Below are 17,870 nucleotides of genomic sequence, written 5' to 3' on the forward strand. Positions count from 1 at the left end.
GTATTTTATGAAGTTAAAAATGTATCATTCGACTTAGATGATCCCTATAAAAAGAATTTAGGAAATACAATTTTCGTACTGTCGACTTTGGCAACTTTTTAACCTCACTCTTTTGGTTTATGTTTGGTTGGGGTAATGTTTTGAAATTTCAAAATTCAAATCCTCAGGAAAGATTTTTAATTGTTTCAACATGATTGAACCTAAATTATCTTCTAATATTATAAATTTTTAATTCCAAGCTCTGAATGACATGAGTAATTTCCTTTTCTACTCATTTTCACTAATTTATTGGAGGACTTAATCATGGAAGATCCATCTCAAGTGAAGCATTCCATCAGTCTGTTTGACTTTTCCCATATTTCGTCTGATTCACTCAGTTACCCGTCTAGTTATGAAACATCTGCTCCATCAAGGTATGTACTTATCTTCAACATGACTGCCATGTCGAAGATCAATTAATTTATAACAAATGACAAATATGTTGTCAGTTTTTAAAACTTGTTCAACCCAAGGAAAATAAGTTTTGACTCAAGTTTCGCGTGTTAGCGCAAATGTCAATCAGAATTACTGCTCAGGAAGAGCGTGTAATGAAGTGCTCATTGCTTATATGAAAGTGCCTACAATACCTATAAATTAACATTATTTCTAAAATTAATCTGCCTGACTCATTATCACATAATTTATTTAATGAGGACTGAACTTCATTTGTGTGCGCATTGAACTCATTCTCCAAGTTGCATTTTTCTCAGCAACGATATTCTAACTTGAAAGGAGGCACATGCCACACATCTTCTGAAACATGTACTTGTGGTGGATGCTATCTTATATACAATTATACTCAGCGATTCCCAATTTCAACAAAAGTTTCAGTAAAATTGGTTGACTAACCATACAAACAAGTCATATCTTGCAAAGATAAGGAACAATGTGAAACATAACGGAAATGAAAAGGTAAGAAAAATCTAATGCCGGTGAACTAGGCTTTGATGGTTGGTAGAGTCAAAGATCATATCAATTGAAACTGAGTATAGAATTTTATTCAATAATTACCATTTTCTTGTTTTCAGAAGGTTTTCATTAATTGATCTTGACTCAAGGAAAACCTCAACCTCCACGGATTACAGTTTTCCAGCACTGCATAATTTTAATCATCCATTTGAGATACGAATCCCACCAAGTGCCTCTGTCTGCCCGCCACAGGTATAATACTCTTATGTAAACTTTCTAAAAGCTAAAACAAAAGCCTTTCATAATGAAGAGTCTAAGTCCCCACATCTGTACTGAGTTTTTGATTTGGTAAAAGGCAAAAAAACTTGATTACAGATCACAAATTATCATTAATGTAAGCCTAATACCTAAAACACACGATACTCTTGCAAGGCAAGCCTAATTTTTAAGTTGTAAGTACAGTCGTGTATTGTTTGAAACAACAAAATGTTTCCGTTTTTTTCTTCTTTTTTTTTACGCAATTCTGAACAACCAATGAGAGAGCAACTTCCAAATTTAAGTTAGAAAACAGCGTTGCAACATAAAAACGACTTGCTTTGAGCACGTTGCACTTGTTGCACAACAATGTTGCTTCAGGGGCTCCTAAATTTTACGCGCAAAAATAAGCCCCGCTCTCACAACACAGAAAAACTTTGAACAAAATTCGATTGTTGCTTGTTTTCTTAACATGTTTCGAGTGTTGCCTCCTAACAAAATATGACTTACTCCTATTAGATGGTTCTTGTTTTGTTTTCTCCAATTTTCATTGAATAGCATTTCGTATTCGATGACAAAAAATGTGCGTAATGTATGTGTATAAAAAGTATAGATTGTGATAATGTCAGTCTCTGCTCATGTTTTATTTTTTCAAAGGAAATCGAACCAACAGTTCATTGGATTTTCTGTGAATTTTCACACTCGCTCTAAAAAAATCCCAAAAAATTGCAAGAAGACATTTTGATTAGTATTCCTTGTCAAAATCAAAACTTAATCAGAGATTTTTAAAGCTTGGAATTGAGGTGTGCATTTGTCTCATACAGCCATTAGTAGGAACCTTAAAATTCAAGTCTCTTGTTTTTTTCATTTATGAGTATTCTAAAAACTTTTTTCTTTTTTGTGATGAAGACTTCCATAATTTTGAGTTGCAAGCGTAGTGCTCCAAGGGTAATGGGGCCCGAGTCCCCTCTTCTTCCTCCATTTCTCTGGCCCCTAGCCCTTGCCAAGTAAGTAAGAAGCCCCCCCCCCCCCCCCCCCGCTTTTCTAATCCTCAGCTTCGACTCTGCTTCATGTTGTACAATTGCACCTTTACATATATTGCTAAAGATAAGCTACTGATTAAGAAAGAAAAAGAAACATATTTTTTTCAGACCTCAAAAATGTGTCTCAAAATCTTTGAAAACCACTCAGAGGTCCTCGATTCTATCAATGAAAAAGCCTCAATAAGTACTCAATTTTGCTTTCGATGAGCGGCCATTAATCTCATTCTCTCCACTGGATTTCCAACTTCTGTCGCAGCCATCCAGTATTACCCAAAGAATGTGTACTTAGCGTGTAAATTTAGATTTTGTATTCCCATTTTCAGCAAGACGAAGGCTATGTTACACCAGATTTTGATGGATACGAACCTGTAAGTGAATTTGAAGAGCCTGATGAACCTAGGGCTGAATCCTCTCCAGGTCACTCATGGACTTCTCTAATTGGCATTGGCAGCAGCGATAAACCGCTACTAAGTAGTTACAAGGATGAAGAGTCTATTTCCAAGATGATGCAATGGCTGGCACCCAGCAACAACAAGCGCTGGTATCAGAATGACCCAACAGTTGTTAGTTTGCAGGAATTAATTGACAATCTAAGATACCTCCTAGTAGGGGTTCCATCACGCCTGTTTTTACTTAATCCAGTAAGTTGTCAATACTTCTCTAGGGCCCAAGTAGCATTTTTCAACGGAAAAATCGCGATTCGTTGCGATTTTGTCGGCGAAAAAATCGCTGAGATCATCAACATCTGGGCGATTTTCCTCGATCTTGTTGCAATAAAATCTCGATTTTATCGCCCGGCAATTTATCGCGATTTTATCGCCCAGCAATTTATCGCGATTTTATCGCCCAGCAATTTATCGCGATATTATCGCAACAAAAATCGCGATATTATCGCAACAAAAATCGCGATATTATCGCAACAAAAATCGCGATATATGGCGATTTAATCTCGATTTTATCAACGAAAATTGATCGCGATTTTATTGAACAAAAATTGCGATGCATAGCGATTTAATCGCCGTAAATCGCAATTTTTTATTCGATAATATTACAATAAATTGCCACCGATATAATCGAGATAATCAACCGATAAAATTGCTATTTATCGCGATCACTGCTACTTGGGGGGAGCAGAAGATACATTGCAAGGTTTCAGATTTGTTTTGAGAAATGAGAAAGATTTGGAAAGCCTCAACATTTTTTTCCCTTTTTTAACTCCAAAATGTTTTAATCTACCTGTAAAGGTACTTGCATCCCTCAGAAGTTTGAAAAATTATTTAGTTCGCAAGCAGTTTCAACTTATCTCCTATCCATCAAAAACGTTATCTCTTTCCAACATATTTTAAAGCTAAATGCTCGTTGATTTTTAGTCAGCATTCAATTTGTACTTTTTTGTAACATTTTGTGAAAATGATCATTTGTGAAAATTGTAGGAGCCCAAGTGAGGAAAGGAGGAGAAATAATTCTACCTTCCTGTATCCGTCCAAGGTCTCAGTTGCCTCTATTTCTATTGAGAATATTCAATTTAATACATTGAAGATTTTACAGTTTCGATGAGGCATAAAAATAAATCAAGGCAATGCATGAATCTAACATAAGTAGTCATGGTCTTAGATTTTATTGCACAAGGTTCCAAGTTTTCATGCAGCCCTCTAAGCCAAAAAATCAATGACTTAACTGTCTAGGCTCACTTTTTTTGTCCAAGCAAAGTGTATTTTTGATATTTGGAAGAAACTTTTGAAGTGAAAGTGAAAATTAATTTCTCTGAGGCCCAAAATGACTACATTATTTTACCGGAAATCACTGTTAGACAGAATTTAGTAACCCCATATGTATGAATTTTTTGATTCCTAATCATCTGTATTTTTTTCCATCTTGATGCGTTTTTTTTTCCAGGAAACAAATAAGTTCTCCATTGCTGAGAATATCAAATTACGTGGAACGTCTGAAGCATTCTTATCTGCGCTAGTCAAAGATTTTTTGTCCTGTGGTAACACAGCACACCACTTAGATAACTTAGCGTCCAACCCTGACAGGAGACGTCATGGTCTAGTTTACGATGTAAGAGACTTTCATTCATTTTAGTCGTAATTGTTTTTAATTGTTCCATTAAAATTAAAAAAAAGAATTGTATGGTGAAGTATGAGGTGAATATTTTTACAGATAATATTGGTCTGTACATTTTAGTAATTTTATCACTCTGGTTGTAATCATCTGACTTTCATCAGAAACTATTTTTACTTAATGAATATATACTCATTAGTCATCGGCTTGCAATTTGGTGGAAAATTAGAAATAAAAACATATATTTTTCGATTTGAGTTGTTGCAAATTTCCCATCTTTTCTTAATTTTTAAATGGTAAATGACCATCTTGTAAAATTTTGTGTAATTTTATTTCTCCTCTAAGAAAATTTTTTGAAAACCTCATAAAAAATCTCAAGTAATATTTTTTTTTTTACAAAAAAATTTTGAAACGCCTAGTTAAGTTGCATGCTTTTCGGGTCTCAACATGGGTGTATCTTGTTTCCTTGTTGTATAAAGTTTGACCAGTTTCACTCAATCGGGCCTGGGAGCCCCCTTTAATCAACATTTTATGCTTGTGATTCATTCTGATTTATTTGCAACAAAATGGTGTAATACCATAATTCAAGTCAGACATCTGATTTGATCATCCTACAGTTAAGTGCTCAAAACTGTCAAAACGTCCATTGTATTGACTTTTGTACCCTAAATTTTTCTGTCTCCTTGTTTCAGACATTGTGTGAAGCCCTGTCTGTGTACCTGCAGTCTGTTCGCTGTTCAGTCCTCCTTTTGGACCTATCTACCACATCGCTTGCCTCAATCTTGCACACCACTGCACCACTCCGTTCCCAACTCCAAACAGTGAGCTGTGCTTGTCATGGTCTGAGTATACCTCAGCCCCCCTCCGGTGGTCACCTAATTGATAATCTTTTCTCTGAGCTTCAAGCCACACCCACTAAAGAAGATGCTATGGTTGTTTATTCATTACTTCAGCCATGTTTGGGCGTTTATTTTAGGTTGGTTTCTTCAGTATTCAAATGAATTTAGATTTTTCCTTTTAATCAGATTCTTTCAATTTTACTGAAATAAATGTATTAAGCTGCTTTATCAAGTAGATTACAATAGATTCAAGTAGATACTCCTAAGACTTTTGAAGAACATTCTGAACCACATACGAAGGTTGTCTATTCCAATAATAAAGCAGGCAGGCAAACTACTCCACCCTTTGTGTATAAATTTAGGCCATGGATTAGACATTTTGGAGAAATTTCTCTACCCATGAGTCTGGGTAACCCTTTTCTTTAAACCCTCATTTTCTCAAGAAATCATTTAGTATCTGCTCAGTACTTTCAGTAACCCGTCTCTTTAAAGTATGGTATCTTAGACATGGACACCTGGAGAGACTTTTTCTCAAAAAGTTTGGCTGCTCAGTTAGTATCAGATAGTCAATGAAAACTTGGGCTGCTAAAGTGCTGGTTGCATTACTTCTGCATAAGACATATTTTATCTGAGTGAAGCTCGTTGACTTGCACTCAGCAACATCCATGTCTAAGATGCTGTGCTTTTGTACCCTCTTATAAATACATAATACACAATTACTGTATTTTCTAAATACTGGTGGTTCCAACAGTCCATTTTTAAGAATAATTTGTATGCAAAATAATCAATGTGAAGCTGTTGCGTTGCAGCACAAAGTATTAGTGCACTAGCGTATATGCAATGTGAAATAACTGCATGGTTCTTCTTTGAATGGAAAAGTCTTTTGAGTCATTGTTATAATTTTGAAATCATCTCCTGGAAGTTTTAACTCTAAATCTTCCTCGTTTTTTATTCAAAGCTTACACAAAATTTATGCCTTTGGTTGTTTGCTCAGGTGGCTGTTCAAATGGATTTTTGAAGGAGAGATAAATGACCCACATCAAGAGTTTTTCATCGACAAAAAATTCCCTCAAGTTATATCGAACTCGCGGAGCTTTTGGACTCGTGGCTTTGTGTGTGTAAACAAACTTCTTCCCTCCTTTCTGAGTGATCTCCGAGATGAGATTTTAGCCTGTGGGAAAACAGTTTGTCTTCTCAAAATATGTGATCCAGATGTAAGTCACTTATCTCATTAGTTGTCTATCTATCTACCTCTCACAGTTTTGAAGCCCAGTTTAAAGTATGATAAAATCCTTCAGATTAGTCCTGCTGGCTACATCAACAAAATTAGTGTTTTTATCATGATATAGCTACAGTTAACTTCCTGTAAGTTGAATGCTTTTTAAATTGAATTTTCCTCTAAGTCAAACTTTTTTAAGGCCCCGTCGAATTTTTCATGAGAACAAAAAGCCCCATAAGTGGAATTTCTCTGTAAGTGGAACTAACAATCTGGTCCCTCTACAGTTTGACTCAGAAGAAGTAAACTGTATATAGCATAAGCTGAACGCTACTCTGCTGAGCAGAGGAATAATGTTGTATGAGCATTCAAATGTTGCCAAATGTCCTCCGATCAGACATCTATTTTTGAGGAAATTTATGAATATTTTTCAGGTTAGTTTGCGAACAAAATTCTTTAGAAAAGTAGAAAAAAAAAATCACACAAGCTTCCCTGAAAATCTGTACATCATCATAGGAAAGACATATGTGAATCTAAACTTGCTGGCCAGTTAATGAAATTAAGTTACTGAACATAGATGACAAAGGTGAAATGGCGCAGTGTCATTAGCAGTGTTCGAAACTCACGGACGCCAACGCGCCAAATGCGCCTAAGAAATCGGTCATGGCGCCTAAAAAAAGAAGGCTGTGCGCCAACGTGGCCCCTAAAAATTGCCCCTTCCCCCTCCAAAAAAAATCCTAATTTTTCTGTTCAGTGATTTTTTGAAATTTCCCCCAAGTTATAGTTACTAGTTCTGTAACTAAAACATCTTGCGTCTAACTTTTCACTAAATGCGCCGTGGAATATAGGCATAAAGTCAATTTGGCCCCTGAAATCTTTAATGGCTCCGAAAAATCGAGTTTGATGCGCCACGTGGCTCCTGAAACTCAAAGGTGAGTTTCAAACACTGGTCATTAGTGGGCTGCGTCCGGAGGAAGCCTCGGAAGGTGAGTTATCGGACTGAGTAATAGATTAGCTAAAAAAATCTCCTTGCTGCCTAATAACCAATCCTTTACTCGGCCCAATAATCCACCTTCCTTGGCTTCTTCCAGATGCAGCCCAGCATTAACACTAGGCCATTCCTTCACCTTTGTCATCTATGTCCATTCGACAAACCCCTAATTTCATTGATCAGAGCCTTTTTAATGACCTCACTGGCTATTATTATTTTCTTTGAAACAGAATCCACTCTTCAGGCTCATCGATGAAACTGGTATTGTTTCAAAAATTTGTGATAGTTGTGATTCGATTGAGGATCTTCAGTTTGCGATGGATGCATACTATCAGCACTGCAAAGAAGTGTTACGAACGGGTGATAAATTCAAATTCTCAGGCTCTAATGAAAGAGAGGAGCAACTCCAAGAAGCAGCTAGACAGGCTCATGAGCGCAATTTAGCTCTCTATGAAGGTAAGTAACTTTATGATTATTTGACATTTTCTGTTTGCCACTGTAAACCCTGAATCATGCAGTTCTACGTTTGAATGTAAAAATCCACGGAAACGGCGATATTCGTCCTCAATAAAACATTTTATGACAAAAATACCTCAAAATTTCAAATCAAACAAGAATTATGGCTGTTTGAAGTTTGCAATTCAAATTACATACGAGGGGCGTTCAATAAGTAAGTATCCCCCCTCTCTAAAATCCATTAAAATGGACCAATTTTAAAAAAAATTGGGCTCAAAATCTTCCTTAGGATATTTTGAGTTCAACGAAACAAACCGCAACAAAATCGGACCATGTGCGGCCGAAGCCGTTTGAACGCGCCGAGGTGCTCGACGCTCCCGCCAAATCCGCGAGGATTTGAAGTCCGCTACAGGAGAAGAGCTTCTCTGCCAAAGCCTTAGTCGTTCATCACTGACGAAAAATCAAAGAAATTTTTGTAGAGTTCGGGGCTTACCTCACTTCTCCACATAACCAGCTCGATCCAAGCAAGTCTGATACTGACACTAAGACTAAGAGAACAGCTTTTGGATGCCTCGTGCGTGGAAGTCTTTCAGCTGACCGCGGATGAAAGAGTGGACGGCTTGTTTGACCTCTTCCACTGATTCAAAATTAACTCTTCCGAGTTCAGATTTCAGATACGATAATAAATAGCAAACCAGACCACCATTTATTCCCGTTCCTGAAATCTGAACTTGGAGGAGTTAATTTTGAATCAGTGGAAGAGGTCAAACAAGCCGTCCACTCTTTCATCCGCGGTCAGCTGAAAGACTTCCACGCACGAGGCATCCAAAAGCTGTTCTCTTAGTCTTAGTGTCAGTATCAGACTTGCTTGGATCGAGCTGGTTATGTGGAGAAGTGAGGTAAGCCCGAACTCTACAAAAATTTCTTTGATTTTTCGTCAGTGATGAACGACTAAGGCTTTGGCAGAGAAGCTCTTCTCCTGTAGCGGACTTCAAATCCTCGCGGATTTGGCGGGAGCGTCGAGCACCTCGGCGCGTTCAAACGGCTCGTGTTCGGCGCACATGCGGTTTGTTTCGTTGAACTCAAAATATCCTAAGGAAGATTTTGAGCCCAAATTTTTTTAAAATTGGTCCATTCTTATGGATTTAGAGAGGGGGATACTTACTTATTGAACGCCCCTCGTAGTATCGAGAAAATGTTATGTAAAATTCAACTATGTCATGCTAAGGGTGCATAATTAACATATCATAATGCAGTTACATTTAGCACTTTGATAAAATGAAAATGGATTGAACTGCTCTCAATGTATGTATTCTCTTGGACATTAGAGAGAGTTTTTAGTCGGAATTTCAAAATTGAATATTTTGATACAATTGAAGAAAATCACCTTGCTGAAAATTTTGCCCTTGTGGACTGAGGTACCTTTTCATGTAGACAGTAACAAATTTGGAATAATGTCCAAAGACTGTGCTTGTCCCCTTCACTCACCCTTATTCATCTAGCCCCAGCATAACCATTAATGAACAGTATCCTTGGTTAGGAATCAATCTTAGAGCTTCTTGGTCACACAGCGAACATTAAAATCTCTAGACAAGACGTGGTCAGCATTCTGTACAATTTATATTTTGAAGAGTACAATCTACCTGTATTCTTTATTTTGCCCATAATATTTTTCTCCAGAAGGATATTAATATAGGTTTCCCATTTGCAAATGAATATATTCCACCTGTATTTTCATGAGTGTGTTCGATTTACTTATCGTCGATAATTTTTTTCAGCCAAGCGAAGAAAGAGGTTAGAAGAAATTGCAGAGAAGAAGTACAAAGAGCTGTTGGATTTAAAACAGCACATCAATGAAATGAGACTGCAAAAAGAAGAACAAGAGAAACTAAGACTGGAAGCAGAAAATAAATGGCTAGAGCAAATCAGAAAAGAACATGAATTAGATTTAATTCTTGAACAGACCAGACAGTAAGTCCTTTAATTTTCGGCGTCTCATGTGATTTTTTGAAGCTTAAATCATTATCAAACTTTTTCTCTCTCCAAAAATGCAGCATAACTTTGCCCTGTAAATTTTAAATTTGATAATTTTTAAGTATATAATCTTTACCCATATTGTCTCATTTATAATTGTGTTTTCTAGTAATTATGACTTCTATTTAAGGTAATTTTTGATAAACTATATAAGTAAGGAAGAAGTTATGAGCCATGCAGATCTTCTAATGGAGAGAAACGGTAATCCAAGTTTGCTAATGGGGAAATTCTTTACAGAAGACTTTTTCTTTAAGATCATATCATTCCTGACTGTAATAGATCATTTTTATCTTTGGTGTATCTCACATGTGGTTAATTTGGTTTAGTTTCCAACTGACTAATTTTAAATACTAACAAAAAAAAAAAAATGAGTAGTCATATTTTATTTAGCACCTTTTATTTTCCAGGGCCAAAATTGGTGAATTTTACAAGTCCCTTCTTGAAACGTCCCAAAAACGTGTAGCTTTGACTGTTTGGAAACTAAAGCGAACCAAGCTGTCTGAGCACAGAGCTCACTTCTTCCGCAATGATACCCTCTCAGAGGCTTCTGAAGCTCCATCCTCATTTGACCCTCCCAAAGCAGAAGATATTCAACCTTTAGATGCCACAGATGCACCATCAGCAGAATTGGTTAGAAGTTTAATAGATCAGTTGGACGATCCACTTGATAAAACCACAGAATGTGAGACATCACTGTCAATTGAATCAAAACCAAGTGTAAATGACCTAAATTTCAGAGTATGGCTCTCAAATAAAGACCAAGCGTTAAAAAATAGATTGAAAATTCTGTCATCAGGAATGAGTAATTTCTACGCAGAAATTGGTCCTGAGTCCAAAAAAACTGATGTCACACCAACTGATAATCCAACTGCTTTTCAAGAAGATGAAAAAGCTCAGAAAGTAAAACATAAGGAAGAAATCCCATCATCAGGCGCAGGTGATACATTGCCAAACAGTAGCCTGGCATCTCATGGCGATGATGTTCAGACCACCAACTCTGATGGAAAAACAGAGGCATTAAAAAATAAAGAAAAGGTCCTCTCATCAGGCATATTTGATATCTTAACTAACAAGAGTTCAGAGTTTAAAGTCAGTCAAACCACAAAAAGCCTGAAAACAGATCACCTTGATTATAATAAAGAACAGGCAATAAAAAATAGAGACAAAGTTCTATCATCCGACCTGGGTGATATTTTAGCAGATTTCATTCCTGAGCATAAAGCTGATAATAGTGTGAAGAAAGCAACCAGTAAAAATTCAAATGAAAAATTTGACGAAGGGCTCACAGCTTCCAAAGGCTCCACTAGTATTAAATCTTCCATCATTAATATTAACGAAAGTTCCATTTCTAACAACGATGCCTGTATGTTACCAACTGACAACTGGAAACTTTCTCTGGGAAGTGATGATAAGTCTCGGAGTGTGACTGAAGAGAAGTTCTGTGCATCAGCAAATGACAATCAGTCTTTCAACTCAAACCTGAATGATAAACTCTTTAACTTGGGATGTAATCGCAGCAGTGAAGATAGAACTGATGGTTTAAATATATCCCCTAAATCAAATAATATTTCTGTGCCTTCCGCAAAAAGCTGTAAGGACGAATTAGTCTGTTCTGTAGAAATGGAACACACCAGTGAGTACTCTTACTCTGCAAGTGATCCAGTTATTACCTCTGATTCTGTTGTCATAAATTCTGTTAATTTGTGTGATGAAAGTTTAAAACGAGATCCAGACTTGTCAAGCTTTTCTGTTGATAAAACCACCTCTTCAAGTGATGTTATGTCGTCACATTTATCAGAGCTTGAAAATATTCATTATTCAAATCTCTCTGCAATATCTTTAAGGGTGGATCCCTTCAACAAAATTCTTTCAGTTTCAAATCAACCGCGGTCATTCAACCTTACCACAGCTCTTTCACTTACAATTGAGTCAGTACGTCTTCCCTTGCGGGTTCAAGCACTCATTGCAAACCACGCCTTGATGAAACATTTTGTCCAAACGGGTCTTCTCAGTCATCTACAGCTGCTTAAAAAACATTACTTGCTCCATGATGCAGGCTGGAGGACCGGATTAGTGTGTGGTTTGGCTTCGCGTTTTCAAGAGTTCAAGGGGCTGGATGCTCGCCAAGTTAATTGGTCTCGCGTTGCAAGTGAAGCATTCTCTGAGGCTGTCTCCGAAGAAATTGATCCTGCAATGTACCTTGTACTGGACATTCAAAACCCACCTGCCATTTTGGATATCACTGAGCTTGAGGTATTCTTTTTGTAAAAACTATGGCTTAAGATAATCAAGAGTGTTCCTGAAATAGGTTTTTTTTAGAAACAGAGCAGAGGATGTTTTAAATTGTTTCATGAGAATCTGACTTCAAATTTATTCTTGCGAGACAAATTTTCGTATTTGTGAAGTTAAAAAAGTTTAGTTCTTCCTAGTTATAAAGATACTTCTCTGAAGGCCGATTATTGAAAGTTTGAAGCAGCCCGAAAAGACATCAGAATAAAATATATTTCATGGCTAAGACAGACTTATGTCTTGTCTTGTCATGCTGACATAGTGGCATTATTCCGGCAGCTGTGCTGGATAGTTCTGTAAGTTCATGGGAATTTTTAATATTTTACCGTTTATTCTACATCTATCTGAGTTTTAGATACTTTATTTACAACAATGTATCATTTTTATTGAACAGGTAATGGTAAAATATTGTTAAGTTTCCCTAATTTTTTGCTGTCCAGAACAAGGAAGTTGGTTCTTACCCATTTTAAAGGCTTTGATCCATGACTTTAAATTCAGATGATATCCAATGGAGGTAATGGCTCCATAGCCGTTACATATTAGCCATAAACATGCTTTTTGATTTTTTCAGATGCTCTTTCTTCTGTTCTTGAAACTAGATAACATCAGGTAGCTGCTTATTGAAATTGTCTCTCTGTTGATAGGACAAGATGCAACTAAAGTAAAATGGAGTCATGCTATTGGTTTTTCATGATTGTGTGCAGATTTATTGGGTGGGTCTCGATTCATTATTGATCCCCATAAGATGTCCTATTAGCCTGATGACTAGTCTGCATAAAAGTAACGTGACAGTAGGGACTAACCAGTCGCATATCGACAGCGTAAGTCCGCATTCACATTTCTCGTTTGCGGTGTCTGAAAATCTCCGCCTCTATGTTACTTTTTTAAAGGAGAAGAAATTGACATCATTCCTTGAAATTTCTGCAGAATTTTCTTCGCACAGAGGAGAAAAATCACGACAGTTTTAAAGCATTGCCGTTGAGTAGTTTTCTGTTTAAAAAATTAAGTCTGACAGGAAGTCTACAACGTCGCAAACCGAGTTATGTGATTGTCGACTCACACCGTCGATATGTACTGCCTTTCCACTTAAGTTTCGTTATTTCCCATCAGTGACCACAAAATTTCAATAAGCAGTCTACAGGGGATCATGCTCACAAAATATATTCATAGTGAGTATTTATGAGGAAGTACCCATTTATCTATAAGGTCAGCCTTATAAGGTTCAAACTTTTACCATTGATTCCTACTTATATATAGTCATTGTATTGTTTCCATTGAGACCTACTTTGCTTTTTATGATGTCAACAGGTCTTTAATAGCTTTTCACTCCAATACCTGTATGAATGGCCGTTTAATTTGATAATCACTCGTGATGCCATCGCCTGCTATAACCGAATCTTCACTTTCCTCCTTAAGGTTTCATACGTCGATTGGATCTTGATAAGTCAGTTCAAATTACTTGGTGGCAGAACGAAAAGAGGCATGCATTACAAACAGGTACGAGTATTCGTTTTATCAATTTTCTGTTTTTTTTTAATACATATTTTTTATGGAAAATTAGGAAAAAGTGGTTAGTCACCAAAATGATGTAAGCAACCAAAGTGAAAACAAAAAACCGAGCATAAAGCAAAGTATATAAAAAAGAAAAGAAATTGTCTACAGCTAAGTTTTAGATATTCCTCTGTACCTAGTCAATGTTTTTTAGCTGCTGCCCTGAAATTCAGGTCTATATCACTGCATTACATATAGTCTCTCTTGAATTTGAAAATTATTTTGTACTTTATTCAGTTACATCATCAAATTTATGTATGGTGACTGCTATGTCATTTTTTTCTACATGGTAAGAACCCACTATTTTTATTTTTTTTTTGAATTTTGATAATCTTGAAAAATTTTGCAGCTTTCAATTTTAAATTTATTTAAAAATTTCCAGATACTCATGGTTTGAAAATTTGCAGCATGAATCGAATCAGTCATTCAGTGGAATGATTTGTTCATACTCTGAACTTAATGCAATCTCAAGTGGTCGTACCCAATGAAAGTCAAGTGATGAAATACATTTAGGTTGATGAAGTTTTTAATGCTGTCATGTGTGACATTTAGATCACTGAATTATCATGAAATTGGAAAGCATGAATAATCTGTATGCAGAGTAACGGAAAGTTTTAAATTGCATGCTATCCATTAAAATCTAGTGCTCTCTCCTCTTGATAAAATGTTTCCATTTTCTAAACATCTCTCCCATAACTTTTTAATTTTGGAAGTAGTATCTAAAATTGCCGAATGTCACTTGTAGAAAAGAAGGATTCCTCGCAATGAAAATTATTCTTCAATTGTCCATAGCATCACAAGTTTGCATTAGTCAATTAAGAAACAGAAATCTCCTAGAGGTACATTTGACTGTATACATGCTCATCTAAACGTAAAATTTACCCATTGTTAATTTTTTTTGGTGCATCCATTTATGGCGTTGCATTCAAATATAATGAACTTATCCAACGGATTTCCTTTCAGATCTGTTTGTTTCGCCACTCAATGACGCAGTTCATTCACCCTTTGGCATGCTTTCTTCACGAGAGTGTCATTCAAGTAGAATACAGTCATCTTCTTAAAGAACTTGAGCAAGATTTTTGTATTGATTCTGTCTACCATAAGCATGGTGCCTATGTCAAAGCGGTCGCGCTCAAGTAAGTTTACTGATCATTTTAAAATTTTCTAAGAGAGTTTCAAAAAAAGTATCCGAGACAAAACTTTGACTGCTTGCATTTGAACCAAATAAAGTTGGGATTTTTTAAATCAGTAAATGATTGGGAGACATATTTTTCATAAATCAAATGCTGTATAGCACTAGAGTATTAGTCCAATGAAAATATGAACAAGTTCTCGCTTTTAAATGAGGTTTTTTCGGTTAGCTGCCATAGAAAGAAAGGCAATTAATACTGGGGTTTAACAGTAACCTCCATAAAAAATTGCTCAGAGAGTATAGGAGGTTGTAACATGCTACGAACGCCTATTTCAATTTCCTAGCATTGAGTTGGGCCTCTAACCTTGTATACTTCCTGGAATTGCTATATGTAAAGGTACGCAGCTGGCCAATAATGCTATCAATAGTTGATGCCAGAAGTTGCTAACTGAGGGAGCTGTAGCAACTTTTGAATTCTCTAGCACGATGATGATCATATGGTAAAGACTACTTTTGATTTTCCTGATGGTGAACATTTTAATGATGCTGTTTTTTACGTGCGTTTCATATTAATTTGATGATTTATTGGTCATTTGAAACTGTACATTGATCAAGAGAAAACATCCTGCTACATTTTCTCCCCAAAATCAATGATGTAGTATTTATTTGCTGCCTCTCTGGTCATAAATTTTCTTGGAAAGATGCGGCTCAAGCCTTCTATTGTAATATGTTCTGTGAATTTCAGATTTCGACAGTGTTGCAAGTATATAAATTGTACACTTTTTTTCTTGTATCAAATATCTTGTACATTTTGCATTAAAATTCTATACATCAAAATTGTATCATATTACAGCTGTTTCCTGACTTCTAAAGGAGAAAAAATGGCCATTGCCCTCAATAAGCTATTCAAATATGCGCTCCTTTTCAATGAGGCACTTGTTCTTGGTACATGGAGCGTCGATCGCTCAACCAACACATTCGTTCACTCCAACTTTTCTCAACTTCAGGCTTGCTTCTCTAAATTTTTACAACTCGCGAGGGATACTAGAGACTACTTGCAAAAACTTACTGATGAAGGCTACAGCATGAAACTGCAAAATTTAATTGCTCAACTTTCACTTGGAAAGAGTTAGAAGCTTCACACGTTTTATGTTACATTTAGTGTGTAATTCTTAAGAATACTACTCACAATGAGGATTGTTTTGTTATTGAGGCACCAGGTGCAAGGAGAGTTTGTGCTTTCTCGAGAATAACTGCATTAGTCATACTGTTAAACTTTATTGCCTGTTTAAATCAAATTTAACCACCCAGTGCTCTCTATTGAAATCAATATAGTGGTCCTAAATTGTTTGGCCATCTCTACGCAAAATGTAATAGCAAATATGTAATAAAACTTGCACTGTAACGTATATGTAATCTGTACCCAATAGCAAGTAAAACTGAGCTACTTAAGGCTGTTTGGCATTGAGTAATGTCATTTCTAACCTAATTCAATCAATTGGCTCAACAACATGCCATATCAACGGTGAATTTGGAAAAATTCGTAACTTCTTTGCTTTCTTTTGGAATCTCAGCTCCAATGTTACTTTTTAAAAGGAGATCAAACTAACATTACAACTTGAAATTTTTGCAAAGTATTCTTTATGGAGAAGAAAAATCACGAAAGTTTTTAAGAAATGATGTTAAGTTGTTTTCCATGTAGAAAATAGAAAAGTTAATCAGGAAGGCTGCAACACCTTAAACGGAAATATGTATATCTGCTGTTTTAATGGCCCCCTAAGTATCCATCATTTTGTGAACTCGGATTGCATTGCGTTCCATGTAGACAATTCATACTTGATCTAAATGAAATTTCAAGATAACTCACTTGCTGAGTGGTGTAAAAATGTGTGTTTTTTTTTTTTAGAAAATCACAGACAGAATCCAAACGCATTGATTTTTTCTTCAGACCCGAATGGTTGCATCTGACTGCTGTTGTAAAATTAATATTCACTGAAACAGTTCTCATAGAATCTTTGATTCTGGAAAAAATTTCCATGTCATATGGACAGAGGTTAACAGAAATGCCACAAGTTGCTGCGTACAGTTTGAACTGTGAAAGAGAGATTTGAAGTTTAATACCTACGTAAAACCCAATGTTAGAGACAAAGTTTAAGGACTGTTTTCATGTTGGGGATATTTTTCCCCGATAAAGGACTGTTTTCACATTTGGAATATTTTTTCCCGACTTTGATTTTTTCACAGGAGAAAATTAACAACTGGTTCAATTCAAAACTACTGGCAACTCATTTATTTTTCTCAAGTACAACTTGATGCGTCTCTTTTTAACTTGGTCCAAGTGGTGACTGTAATTTTTTTTTATCTGATCTGTTTATCAAACTCTGTTTTGTGGCCATTGTCTTTTCCTCTCTGTTATTTGGAATGAAATCTCAAGTTATGCAGTTTTTTTCAGTATTTATTTTTTCTATTTTTGTATACATCCAAGTAATTTTTGTTATTTTTACGTTTATTGTTGATTCTCCGTACTGGAAATAAAAAAGCCAAACTATTCTTTTTGAATGAAGTTTTATCATTTATTTTTACTTTTTGTTTTAAAGATGTTCGTCGCTTCATTATTGATTTCAGCAATGGGAACAAGATATTGCTTGGCTGCTGTAAATCAGTATGCATTTCACTTCAGATACCAATGAGATTTGATTGGAACCGTCATTATTAGATTTGGAATGGATTTAGTGGACTTTGTTCGACATATTGGGTTAGGATAGAGAAGCATCCAAAAGTTTTCACATTTTTGTTTTACCAATTTGAAACAGACAGTCTTGTAAACAATCTTTTTCTCACTGATCTCAGAATATTTCAGCGCATTCAGTATTGCTGTTGAAACTAGCAAAGCGCAATCCTCTGCTTCCAGTTAAATGATTTTTTTTATTAGTAAATTTTTCTTTGGTTACGATTTTTGTTAGTTTAATACCTTTTTCTCATTCAAGAATAATAATGGTTCATCTGCAAATGTCTACTCATTCTGCTAAAATTATTAATTACATGTTCAAGA

The 17,870-nt window shown here is 35.8% G+C and overlaps 1 protein-coding gene across 1 annotated transcript; it reads left to right on the top strand.

Moving 5' to 3' along the window:
• The first annotated feature begins 113 nt into the window (after positions 1–113).
• Positions 114–17,367, top strand: Grip163 (gamma-tubulin complex component 6). Its single transcript, XM_019043484.2, has 12 exons — positions 114–413; positions 1,068–1,200; positions 2,570–2,887; positions 4,143–4,307; positions 5,003–5,286; positions 6,144–6,363; positions 7,587–7,812; positions 9,591–9,783; positions 10,254–12,099; positions 13,444–13,632; positions 14,650–14,822; positions 15,672–17,367. The coding sequence occupies exons 1-12, from the start codon at positions 304–306 to the stop codon at positions 15,949–15,951; spliced, it is 4,137 nt and encodes a 1,378-aa protein (XP_018899029.2). The 5' UTR covers positions 114–303; the 3' UTR covers positions 15,952–17,367.
• The last annotated feature ends 503 nt before the right edge of the window (positions 17,368–17,870 follow it).

This window comes from Bemisia tabaci, chromosome 4 (assembly GCF_918797505.1).
Source record: "Bemisia tabaci chromosome 4, PGI_BMITA_v3".
NCBI lineage: Eukaryota > Metazoa > Arthropoda > Insecta > Hemiptera > Aleyrodidae > Bemisia > Bemisia tabaci.

Bases quoted from the DNA above. Each gene is read 5' to 3' on its own strand.
- Grip163 (XM_019043484.2), top strand. From the start codon at position 304: ATGGAAGATCCATCTCAAGTGAAGCATTCCATCAGTCTGTTTGACTTT. The intron at 5,287-6,143 runs GTTGGTTTCTTC...TTGTTTGCTCAG, and splicing joins TGTTTGGGCGTTTATTTTAG to GTGGCTGTTCAAATGGATTT. The intron at 13,633-14,649 runs GTACGAGTATTC...ATTTCCTTTCAG, and splicing joins GAGGCATGCATTACAAACAG to ATCTGTTTGTTTCGCCACTC.